At 40.2% G+C, this 12,456-nt stretch overlaps 1 protein-coding gene across 2 annotated transcripts in view; it reads left to right on the plus strand.

Moving 5' to 3' along the window:
- Positions 1 to 1,076: 1,076 nt before the first annotated feature.
- The window catches only part of ANXA11 (annexin A11), a 16,426-nt gene continuing 5,046 nt past the window's right edge, over positions 1,077 to 12,456 (plus strand). The window contains exons 1-12 of one of the 2 annotated variants that reach the window (XM_031063834.1): positions 1,077 to 1,095; positions 5,620 to 5,680; positions 6,779 to 6,891; positions 8,009 to 8,383; positions 8,929 to 9,016; positions 9,364 to 9,458; positions 9,902 to 10,015; positions 10,235 to 10,325; positions 10,440 to 10,519; positions 10,684 to 10,740; positions 11,564 to 11,657; positions 12,356 to 12,451. In XM_031063834.1, coding sequence (XP_030919694.1) covers positions 5,629 to 5,680; positions 6,779 to 6,891; positions 8,009 to 8,383; positions 8,929 to 9,016; positions 9,364 to 9,458; positions 9,902 to 10,015; positions 10,235 to 10,325; positions 10,440 to 10,519; positions 10,684 to 10,740; positions 11,564 to 11,657; positions 12,356 to 12,451 — 1,255 coding nt within the window. In that variant the 5' untranslated portion in view covers positions 1,077 to 1,095; positions 5,620 to 5,628. Of the gene's footprint in view, positions 1,096 to 4,735; positions 4,901 to 5,619; positions 5,681 to 6,778; positions 6,892 to 8,008; positions 8,384 to 8,928; positions 9,017 to 9,363; positions 9,459 to 9,901; positions 10,016 to 10,234; positions 10,326 to 10,439; positions 10,520 to 10,683; positions 10,741 to 11,563; positions 11,658 to 12,355; positions 12,452 to 12,456 lie in introns of those variants that run through there. The other variant, XM_031063829.1, reaches the window with a different exon arrangement.

A 12,456-nucleotide genomic window follows, 5' to 3' on the forward strand; every position in this document is an offset into this window, starting at 1 on the left:
GGAATTCTTCACCCGTAGGACAGGTGGGCTTCCAATTCAGGCTTTTAGATCTTAACTTCTGGTGAGCTTAAGAACTGTCAAATACATCAGTTCCATATTAAAGATCCAGATGAGTTTTAATGCTTCTGAAGGTCTTTTGATTGTGCTAAACTTAACTATAGTCAATATATATGTGAAGTGATACTTTCTATAATTAATTCCTGCACCCCAAAGACCTCTGGCTTGGCTAGAAAAACATATCTGATTTTGGACTTTGGCCTAGTAAGTTGCTCTGAATTAAATGCTTAAGTTGCCTGAAGCAGGCTGAATATTTCTTTTATTATTGCTAGAGATAACTTTAAGCATGGGAATTTACACTTATTCAGTAAACAGTGTACTTATCTATAGTCACAATAAGTGATTGTTTGCTATGCTTGGCGGTGTTTAAAAAATACTTGGTTTTCTATTAGCTGGGAGAATAAACGCATCTTACAAATGTTAGGATTCTGGGGGAAAAACATTTCTCAGTAGTAAGCTTTGAGGACTAAAGCTTGCTGATCTCAAGTACAGTCTAGATTTGAAGGGTATAGTCTTGCTTTCTTTTCAAATTCCTGTCTATGGTTGCTTGGAAATACCTGTCTCTTTATTTTACTACTCTAAGTTGGTTCTTGAATAATTCTGTTCCTGGAAAGAATTAATCAGCTGAAAATGAATAATTCCTTATAGCCTGGAGTGAATGAAGGTTTGTCCATTTGCTCACTGAGGGGTAGTAACCATGCCAGTGTTGCTGGACAGCTGAATGTGTAAGCCTCCCTGCCCTGAAGTGTGAAAGTCAGCACTGGTAAGAAAACGCTGATGTCTTTGTACCTGGTGTCCATCTGGGGAGTCCCAGGGCTGTCGGCAGAGAGCCTTTGCCGCAGGTGGGGTGTGCCCGGCTGTGGGAGCTGTCACTGCACAGCCTGGTGTCAGTCTGTCTGTCCCTCTGCAGCCCGAGCAGCTGCAGGCCTGATGGAAACCTCGTGTGTCCTTCTGTTCCTGTGCCTCTGCCTTTGCCGTGGGGCCACGCCCTGGCTCTGCGCTTCAGGCTCGGGCACAGCAGCTAATTAAAAACTGCTGGTGAGAAATGAACAACCAGATACTTTTTAGTAATTATTTTAGGGTGCTGAATACTACACTATTGCTGTAGTTCATGGACTAATTGGTATTTACATATTCTGACTTGCACTAATGGTGTAAAAATTTATTCTTTCAGGGTAGAACTTAAAATAGAGGAGTATAAATCCCTGAGGCATTAGTCAGTTGAGAGCCTCGCTCAGACTATTTATAGTATTTTTTTTTTTTTGCAACAAATGATTTTATGTGACAAGTTACAAGTTTGAAACAGAACAACCTCATTCCATTACTTCTTCAAACATCTGTTAACCTTAATTTGTTTTTTTTTTTCTTGTTTTGTTGTTTGGAAGGTGTCTATCTGTGTTGTCATAAATGTTTTGACTGTATATTTTATATATTTGAAAGAGAGTGTTGAAGTGTGCTACAAAAGGAAGAACTTGCATCAGGACAGAGTAGGGATCCAAAATGAAACTGATCTCTTGGAATTAACTCATGTTTTTGCTGCATATAGATATTGAAAGTCCATGCAGCTCAACGAAGTTCTTTGGATTTTGAAGCCATGAGTAGGGCTTCTGTCACTAGAAAGGCTACAGGAATGTTCTTAGTAATATTTTTACAGCTCAGTTGTAGCTTATGGGTGTGTCTTCCCATTCAGCTGTTCTTTGGTGGACATGGCATCTCTTTTCAGTTCTATTTTGACTAAAGCTTGCAAGTGCTACCTTTCTCACCCCCTTGCCCCAGCAGGTCCAAGTGCTAGATTATTTACTGTAATAAAATAGATTATGATACTGAATTAGAAGGATCACTAAAACTGGCAGAGCTCCTGAGTCATAATACTAGCAAGCAATTCAAATGGATAGTTTTTAGAAAAACCTCATATTTGAGTTTGTTATTGTTCCACCATCTATTCACAACTGTGAGTTTGTTTGGGCTTTTTGTTAAGGAAGCTTTCTTTTGTAGGAAGTAGATGATGAATTAATACTCCTTAAATATACATTGCTGGAGGAAGTCCAGTAAAAGTTTGTAAAGGTGAACAATGAGTGATAAGATCTGTGTAAAAGAGGTTTCCTGAGTGTTGGCTGGCATGAACTCAGCCTTGTTGGAAGATCAACCCATTCCACTAAATTAGGTTTTTTTCATAGTGAAAGGAAGGCTAGGCAGGAGCCACAGACACAGAAGACTTAATGATAAAACAAAATTGCCAGACTGTTTATCCATCAGGATGAAAAATATTACAACTGATACAGGAGAGAACAACTTGTATGCTGCAGTGCTTGAGTCAAAGATAAATCTTGCTCAGGCTGGTAAATAGCAGTTAGCTGGTTCAGTGCTGACTGTGGTTTGTCCTTGTCTTGGAAAAGCACAGCGCTGGATGCCTGAGCTCATATCTGATGAAAAACGACAGTATATTGTGAGGTGGTAAATTCTGTTCTGCTGGTTTCACAATCAGGGATCAGTCTCAGAGCAGGTACTGTAATTTATAGCTTCAGGCTGCTTTGTCTACTATATCCTGGTAATTAACCTTGTGGAGGAGTCAAGGCCAAGGGTTTAACTATACTCAGTGATCCCTGTGAAATGGGCATAATTAAATAATTTTGAACTAATAAACATTATGGTTTTTCATCCTTTTTTGTTCTGAAGTTATTGTACCATGGCATAGCTGGAGCCTGAACAGCAGCCACTAAATAAATTCCAGGAATGAGTGTGAATGCAATGGCTGAGCTTATTGCTATTGCACCTTGAAACAGAACTTTTCTGGCAGCCTTGAAGTTTTCTTCTTTATTTCTGCCGTTATGGAATTTGTAGTTTTGTTATAAATTTTTTGAGTTGTAGTCCTTCTGTACTGTATCTTACAGAGGCGTATTTTCAAGATTCCTGTTGAAAGTCTGTCACAGATTTAATCTTTTCTGAACGTGTCTGTTCCCTCTTAGCTTTGCCAAGCAGCAGAAAAATGCTCAAGGGCCTGAGTGGTTTATAGCTTGCAGTGTGAAGCATGATAGCAATGTACACTGTGGGAGTAAAACCTCAGGTCTTTATTTAAAGTTCTGAGATGGACCTCTGGGATTGAATACTGGGAATGGGGAGAGGACCTTGACAGTAGTTGTTCTTTATTTTCTTCAAGGCACTCCCTCTTTCCGTGTGTGGTTTGGTTGTTTGGATTTTTCCCTCGTCTTATGCACTACTTTTTTTTTGACTGAGCAAACAGAGACCTTGCTGTTCCTGTGTCCTCCCACGCAATGTTTGCACAGCAGGGTGGGTTTCCATATCTTCTGTTCCCTCGCCTGTGTCACCCCTTTGTTATCAGCAGGCAACTGCTGCTCATCACGAAGAATTTTAGTAAAATATTGTGGGTGTAGGAGGAGAAAGTGTGGAAGATGAGAGTAGAAGATGACATGGAGGCTGGGTTGAGGGAGTGGTTGGGAAAAGTAACTTTCGATGTTAATATTTCTAAATTTAGAGTGTTGGCCAACAGAGGCTCAAAGGCACTGTGGAAAAGGTGGTGATCAGGGATGTTTCTGAACATGAGAAGTCAGTGTGTTTGCAGCTCTAGTTTGCCTGGAATCAAACCAGTCTGGGAAAATTTCCCCTTGGAAAAGCCCTAGGTAAATACAGTGTTCAGAAGAAGTGGAACATTTTTATATAGAAACTAGCATTTTTTTTCAGGTTGCTGAAGTTGGCTGGTTTTTTTTTCCTCAACCTCAGCTTCCATAGCCAAAAGGCTCTTTTAATCTCGGGGGTTTTTCCAATTTGAAATGAGCGTTCTATATGGGGTTAAAAGCAATCAAACAGACTTGCTAAGAAAAACAAACTTTTCCCATTGCTTCTCAGCCTCTACCACAGAAAACGGTTCTTTGCCTTAAATTTGTATCTAAAGCTTTATTGAAAAAGGCATCTCACAATTTTTGAGTACCTTGTCTTTATTGTATTTATATGTAAAGCTAAAAAATAACTAAAAATATAATTACGATTTTACCTGAAGAAATAGCAGTGATTTTGGTGTTGTAAATGTACACATTGACATTATGCATGCTAAGAATCTAGATTGTGGGGGTTCTTTGGTTGGTTTTTGAGTGATGTGCTAATAATTGCTCTTTTTCATTTTTCCATGCTTTATTACACAAAGCCCATTTCTGAATGAGAGAGGCTCTGAAGTGTGCCGGGCTGCCTTCTGTTGAGTTTTTGTAGTGTTATTTTTATTCTGCTGGCCTCTCTGCCCTGCCACGCTCGGGTACCTGCCCGGAGGTGGCTGCGCGGGCCCGGGGCTCGGCAGCGCCCGCCCCCCGCCGGCTCGTTTTCCAGCAGCAGAGGGAGAATAGGTGCTTTGCGTTTTGTTTCTCGCCCTCGTGAGTTTGGGGTCAGTCTTTGCATGGCTAACAGCAGGCATTGCTTTTCTAATGCTGAGAAGCTGCATTCACGTATTTATTGATTCTGTTAGATGCTACATACTGGAGCAGAAGTAAAGTAGGGTTATAACTTTAGTGTGCTCTGTTCATTGCAGTTTCTGTTAGTTCATTTCTCGCTCTTTAAATTTAAATGAGTATTGCAGCATGAAGTCCAAACAGTTTTTAAGTAAATTGCAGATTTCCTAATTTTATTTCCTTATTAAAAAAGAAACCACAAAAAAGGTGTTTCTCCATTTCAGTGTTGCCATGCAATAGAGCCATGCAAACCAGAAAGAGAACTTAATGTGATCATGCAAAATGAAAACAATTTCACAAGAACAGCACCCCTGCCAACTCAAACCAAATCTAAAACAAAATTCCACAGCTGAAACCCAAAACACAGCAAAACATGCCAGATGCAAAATGTAGTGCTTTACTGGTAGCTGTTCTGTTTAAAATAAGGCCCTTGTATTCTGGAAGCCAGTTTTCATTTTGTCCTTCATTTAGCTGTTCTTCCTTTTTGACCTCCACTTCTGTTTTGGACAGCTAATGACTTTGTGCACTTCTGTGCTGACAGAGGCGCTATCCATTTTGAGAGACTCAATTTGTTCTAGTGATCTTATCCTGTCAGTAAGCCCTTCATATTTTATGGCAATGCTGTAAGCATGAAAGTGTATCCCTTCTGCTTCTTACTCTGACCTTGCACTTCTGCAGATGTTTGCATTTCGGTGCCTTCTAACAACTTCTTTTAGTTACTCACTTGAAGATGTTGCTTTTTTGTCAGATGATTTTCTACTCTTCATTGCTAAGACAGTTCTGTATATGCTGGAAACTTCTGGAGGTTTTAATAGCATGGTAAAGGAAGCAAGTTCAAGTAGTGCATCCCTAACAACATAATAGACCAAGCACTAAGTAGCAACTGCAACAAATGAGAAAAACGGTGTGAGGAGTGACTCTGCAACTGCTTAGCTATCTGTTTATTAGTCAGGAAATGGGAAGAGGTTTCTAAGGGAAAAGCTGGGACAGTGTGCAGGTTATGTCTACATTTTGGTAACTGGCTAGTGCATAGCTGTTGCCTCTTAGTGTTATGTGGCGTAATGAGTGAAGCATTACAGAAGATAACTGTGTCACACATGCTTTGCAGGTCTTTGCAATGAGTTACCCAGGCTATCCCCCAGCAGGTGGATACCCACCAGCTGCCCCAGGTAAGTTGTTCTGACGAAGTAAACATTAAATGCAGTGATGGTCCTCTCTGGAGTGGAAACGTGGCATAGATGAAGAACAGCAATGTGGAGGGTTTCCTTGACTCCCCAAAGCTTTCTGTACTTGCTTGTTAAATCCTGTTTTATCTGGGCTGGGGATTCTGATTTGTCTAATATGTGTGTTCTGCCATGTGCTCATATAGTAATGTCCAGTTTCATTCTCAAATAAAGCACAGAGCATCAGGAAATGGTCTTAGCTTGACCAAATCCAATAAATGACAAGGATCAATGTCTGGTTGATACTGAGTCTTCAAAGTGGGTAGTGAGACGAATATGGGGAGAAATCATCCATACAACTGACAACCATATCACTTAAAGAAACTGGAAATTATCCTTAGTTCACTATTCTTAGGCAGGTGGTTGTGTACAAGAGGGAGAGGGCTATTAAAAGGGGTAGCAATTAATAATAACATAAAGCTGATGAAATACTCAACCACTGCTTGGTTGTCAAGCTGAACTTCACAGTTGTTAGTGTTGTTGTAAGCTAGAAAGAAAGGACTGGAGTCATGCAGGTGTGGTGAAATGTGGCGTTATGTAGCCTAGCTCAGGAAGGGGAAGCAGTGCACAGTGAGAAGCCCAACTAGCCAGGAGGATAAAGCCTATTTCTCAGCAGAGTATTCTGTCTTAAGACTATACTGCTGTGTGCGGACAGGTTTTATGACTTTGGTGGAAATGTACTTTTGTGCTCTGTGGACGGCTCTCAAATTAGCAAAGTAAGTGGAATTAATATCTTCCTACTGGAATACCCAAACAACTTTGTACTTTAGGTGCTCTCAAGTTAAAATATGGTATTAACATTTAGTGTTAACCTTCAAATAGGTTTAGAGTTGTTTCAAGTGAGAACTTACAGAGTCAGTGCTAACTAACATGATTAGAAATACTCAGTGAGACTTCTCTTTTTATAATAATTGTAGTGCTATCCTGCACCTCTTCAGTTGATTTCCCTGGTAGTGTTGAAAATACATGACATTAGAAATTTAAGTATTAAGAACTTTCAAAAGGCATAGTTTCTTGTTTCAGCACATCTGTGTTTGATTTCAGGTAGCAGTCCTTGGGGTGGTGCTGCCTATCCACCTTCAAATCCACCTCCAATTGGTCTGGAAAATGTGGCTGGCTATGCCAACCAGTTCAACCCCAGCCACATGGCTGGAATGGTGAGTTTGCTTTCATTTAATGTGTTCTGCTGTGATGTCCTTAAGGGCAAAGTTGTGCTTCTGGAATTGTCACTGTGAGGTTCATCACTTGAATTCTGTGCCTTTGTGTCTAATCTGTTTAGGTGTTGAGCATTCAATATTGCCTATTGAGGAAAATGGTTACTGCAAGCTATTTCTTATTTTAGGAAAACAGAGCACTAGTTAAATGTTGTTAACAGTATAACTTCAAAAGTCATGGGCATAAAACTAATATAACTTGGCATTTGCTGTGTAGAGGAATTTATATGGGCAAACACAGTCTGGATTTTGCCTATTTACCTGGATTTTGACCAGAGTAAGGAAAAAAGCTGTATAATTAGAGGTATCAATGATTTGTCCTTGAAAAGAATATGGATCGGCAGTCTCTTACAAACACCAATGTTTAACAGACGGAAGTAAAAACCTTTTACATTGGGAATGTCTACATTTTCTTCAGTCAATGGGATTTTTTTTTTCATAGAGCAGAAGTGAGTGACACTTCTGACAACTTTAGTCTTCAGAAATCTGTTATGCTGCATAAGGAATGCAGTTTGTAGGAAGATACTTGCATCATAGATGTTTTTCTGAGGCAGTGATTAAATGAAGTGATTTGGTAGCCAGCAGGCAAATTGAACAACCAGCTATCTAGGATGCATGAGCCTATATCCACAGCAACTAGTTTCTGACAGTGCTGCAGTCATCCAATGTCATTTCTGGTTTCTCTCTAGAAGAGGGGTTTCAGTGATAAGATTTTGATGTGAAGTGGGACATCTTAATTTCAGTTTCTGCAGAAGTCTTTCCAAATGTAGTCCAGGAACTCCTGCTAGTTGTAAACTGCTAACACATCATAAAAGGGACAAAGGTTGCCTAAAATCCTTGCATCCAGATGCACCCTTGTGATCACACAAGGCAGCCATGGGCAAAGAAAGGGCTATTTGGTGTAAAGTTTAGCTATATTTTTCCATCCTGCTTGCTACCTTTTGCAGATAAAGAGCTATCTGTCTGTGTTGGTGGGGAGGGAGCTTGTATTGTACTAAGCATGTTTCTGAAATTCAGCTTTTGGTGCTCCTTCCTCTCTCTTTTATTGCTGTCATTGCAGGCATCCAACCTGGCAGGAACGTTTGGAGGGGCAAATGTACCACAAAGCATGTATCCTTCCACACCTGGGGGTTATCCACCAGTTCCTCCAGGTGGCTTTGGGCAACCCCCTCCAGGACAGCAGCCCTCGTATGGAGGGTACGCTCCGCCTGGAGGAAATCCCCCATCCGGAATGCCACCTTACCCGGGATATGGGGGCGGCCCTGTGCCAGGCCAGCCCACACCACCGCCTGCTCAGCAGCCTATGAGCTATCCAGGCCTTCCAGCAACTCACCCAGGGCAGCAGCCCATGCCAAGTTATCCAGCAGGTCCAGCTGTGAACCCGTCTATGCCCTCTTACTCAGGAACTACAGGGCCTGCAGTCACTCCTGTAACAGTAAGAGCATTCACTGCTTTTCGATCGAGGTGTGACTGTATATATGTTCCTCTGCATTTTCTTTGTGTGTATTAGTGTAAACCGATCCCAAAATTGAAAAGAAAGTTAGGACAAGTTTGGGTAAAGAGAGAAATGGAACCTTTTGCAAATGCAAGCACTATAGGCATATATGGTCTTGAAAGAAATTATGTTTTACCATGGTATCCAAGAAAAAAAGTTTTGATATGAAGTCAAATTAATTAATCTTGCCTTTCCTAGCTTTAGCAAGTATTGCCAGTGGTATATACAGTATCATCAAACCTTAATTAATTGGAGAGCAGATTTAATGTCAGCAAACCTTGATCTTGCGTTTTCTTGTAATTTGTGTCTAGAAATTGAAAAATTGCTTAAGGCAGAGTTGGTTTGAGTTTTCTCTATTACTTTTCTCACAAAAAGAAAACTGATAAGTGATCATCTTTCTTAAGCAGTAAACCACAGTTTTTTGCTATTTGACACTAATATGCTGTTAACACTACTGTTGTTTAACACTATTGATCTCATTTCAGCACAGAAACCGAGGTACAATCACTGATGCACTGGGCTTTGACCCTCTGAGGGATGCAGAAGTCTTAAGGAAGGCCATGAAAGGATTTGGTGAGCAGTCTGAGGATTTACTTTTCAGTTCAAAGTAGAATTGCATCTCCATTGAGCACTGGCATTTTTCTATTGCTATGTGTGTACTGAGTGAGACTGAGTGTGTACCGAGTCCTTGGTTATCAGAAGCATTACTGGAAGTTCATGTGAGCATAAACAATATCATGAGTTTGGTTGAGGTTTTCTTTGTATTCTTACTGTGTTTGTGAGCTTGAAGTTCTGTGGTTGTACACAAGAGTAGATACTGTCGATAAATTCAAGGCAATCATGTCCCTGGTTTAGAACAGGATGAAATAGAGACAGAAAGCTGAATCCTCACTCATTCTATGGTGTCTCTGTGTGTACAGGAACCGATGAGCAGGCAATCATCGATTGTCTTGGAAGTCGTTCAAACAAGCAACGGCAGCAGATAATCCTGTCCTTCAAAACAGCTTATGGAAAGGTAAGTACATTGTGAGAACAGAAGGGAGAAGAAATGAGAGCCTGCATCCCTTCAGTGGCAGTAAGGAGACTTAGTGGTGGGAAAAAAGATTGGAAGGAGCATTAGGGGAAGATGGTTCTTAAGTAATAGCCAGTTCAGAGTTCTACTTTTTACCCACGCTTGACTTCTTCATGCAGTGTTGCAGATGAGACATGTAAAGCAATTTCTATGCTAAATGGTTACTTTGACTCTTGGATCTGTGCAGTCCATTTAATTGGACCTAAATGGCCTCAGTGTACACATACCATTATACTGGTTTTAGTGTTAAGTGGAATAGCTCTACTTTGAACATAAATTACTGGTGCTTATGCATAAAGAATTCTTAGTAAAATGTGTATTTTTGGTGCTTGCTTTTGTCAAGTTTGGTCTTTATGCATTTTTTCCTTGTTTTTCCTTCTCATTAGGATTTGATCAAGGATCTCAAGTCTGAGCTCTCAGGTAACTTTGAGAGGACAATCTTGGCAATGATGAAGACACCTGTCATGTTTGATGCTTATGAAATCAAGGAAGCTATAAAGGTTTGTGTAGGAGATAAAAATTTATAACATTGAGGAAATAGTTGAGCTGATAAAATACTTGATTGCCATTTAAAAGTTTGGATTTATTTGGGATTACTTGCTTTGACTTCCTATACAAGGTTATATTCTGATTTTTTTCCTGTATAATTTTGTTACATTTCTTTTGTACTAGGTTGTAGAAATCAAGAATCTGAAGTGTTTCTCCTTTATTTGCTTTAGGGTGTTGGCACGGATGAAAATTGTCTCATTGAAATCTTAGCTTCCCGCAGTAATGAGCATATTCAGGAACTCAACAGGGTCTATAAAGCAGGTTTGATCTTTTGCATCAAAATTTTCTTCCTTTTCTTACTCAATCACTGAGTGCTAGTAAGAATTTTGGAAATGAGCAGAGTTGTATGACGATTAATGATTATCTCTTTTCCAGAATATAAGAAAACTCTGGAGGAAGCAATAAAAAGTGACACGTCTGGGCACTTTCAGAGGCTTTTAATTTCACTTGCTCAGGTACTTGGCTGCTGGGATTTTGGAATTCGTTTGTTTTGTGTTTGTAGGTGACGTGGATTTTGTTTGGTTTGGTTTTGGTTGTTTGGTTTGGGTTTTTTTAATTTAAAAAAAGGCAGCCCATCAAAGCCCACCAGTAACACTTCGGGATCTTCTAATTCTTTCAGGGAAACAGAGATGAAAGTACAAATGTTGACATGTCTGTTGTCCAAAGAGATGTACAGGTCAGTAGAAATGCTTCATTGTTTCTGAGTATAGTCAGCTCAATATGCTGAAATTTGGCTGTGTGGATTCTGCTTACTGTTAGTTTTGAGCACCTTGTAATGACTTCTGATGCAGTGCTTATCTTTGAGTGGATGGAAGAGATATAAAAGCTGTGACAGAGCATTAGAGCCATGTAGATGCAGTACAAAGATGAAGCTCTTGGGAGTACAGTCCATAGGATATTTTACCTCTCATTCTGTCAGATCTTTGGCTTTTCCAAGTGTTGGATTGTGCCGCTTTCTAAGGAAATTGTCCAAAGAGATTTGAGATATGTGTGTGGATTAAATTTTAAACTATTCATTGCCCCATTTCTTTTCTGTATGTTCAATTTCACTACATAGCAAAGGAAAAACCCTGGATTGTTTTAGCCATACTAGTGTAATTTCAATAGTAATGTCATTAGCTTTCTACATAGTATGCCTTAGCCAAAACACAAGAACGTCCCAGAGCACGCCTAGAATTGTAGAAGAAAAGCTAGATGTAAGGACTGTTAGGAAGGACAATTTTCAGGTACTTCTTGAACAATGTCCCTTCATTTAGTAATCTGGAGCTCTTGTGTTCGAGCACTTCTGCATCAGCAAGCTAGGAAGACTGCAAGCATAGTATATTATAGGAAGGTTAGAACTAGTTGCTATTTATTGCTTGCTCCTGTTTTGCAGTAATGGATAGGCTAAGAAATAATTATAAAAGGAGGAGAGGCTGTAAGGAAGCAAATCTGTAACTCAGCTGTTCAGCCTGACTGCTTTTCTGAGTAATGAAGTGTGAATTCCCTTCTGTGCTCAGGAGTTGTATGCAGCTGGAGAGAACCGTCTAGGAACTGATGAATCCAAGTTCAATGCCATACTGTGTGCAAGAAGCAGGGCCCACCTTAGAGCAGGTAATGATGTCCTGGGTAAACTGTAACTTGATTCTGTTGTGTGTAATGATAAAAATGTACAGCACTGCTCTGTGCCCGAATTTCCTCCCTCTGTAAAATGAGCCAAACAAGATACCAATGAAAAGCAGGGTGAATTCTGCTGAGGAAAAGCAAGAGTCACTTTTCTTTGATATCAGAGCAGGTAGAGGTCATACTTGTTCAAATGATCCTCTGATGAATGAATTGAAAAACTAGAATTGTTTCAGTCTTGCATTCTTGTGTGTGCAAGGTACTTGAAATCCTTCCCCTTTTACTTGCTAATGTAAGGTGCTACATCAGTCTGTTGTGGTGAAAATGTTTTAGTAACTACATAGAACTTTTGCATTGTGCTGTTGGGGTGCGAGGTACGTATATGGAGGAAAGGGGTGTGTATGAGAACCTGAATATTCTCTTCTTAACTTTATTGAGACCTGAAGCTTTCCTAAAAAATTGCAGTGCTTTCTTGGTCTAGCCCTTTAATGAAAAGGACACATCTAGGCAAGCTAGGAGGAGCACGATAACATGTAAATGGTTGATAACAGTATTAATCCTTGAGATGCTCAAGCTAACGTGAGTACACTGTAGTATCCAGCTGAGAAGTGCTACTGAAATGAAGCCGTCCAGCACATTCCAGTGCCACTTCTTGTTGTGGAACTGCAATCTTTCTTTTCCATTTGCAGTCTTCAGCGAGTACCAGAGGATGTGTAACCGGGACATCGAAAGCAGCATATGCCGTGAGATGTCTGGAGACCTGGAGATGGGCATGCTGGCAGTAGGTATG

This window comes from Geospiza fortis, unplaced genomic scaffold, assembly GCF_000277835.1.
Source record: "Geospiza fortis unplaced genomic scaffold, GeoFor_1.0 scaffold130, whole genome shotgun sequence".
NCBI lineage: Eukaryota > Metazoa > Chordata > Aves > Passeriformes > Thraupidae > Geospiza > Geospiza fortis.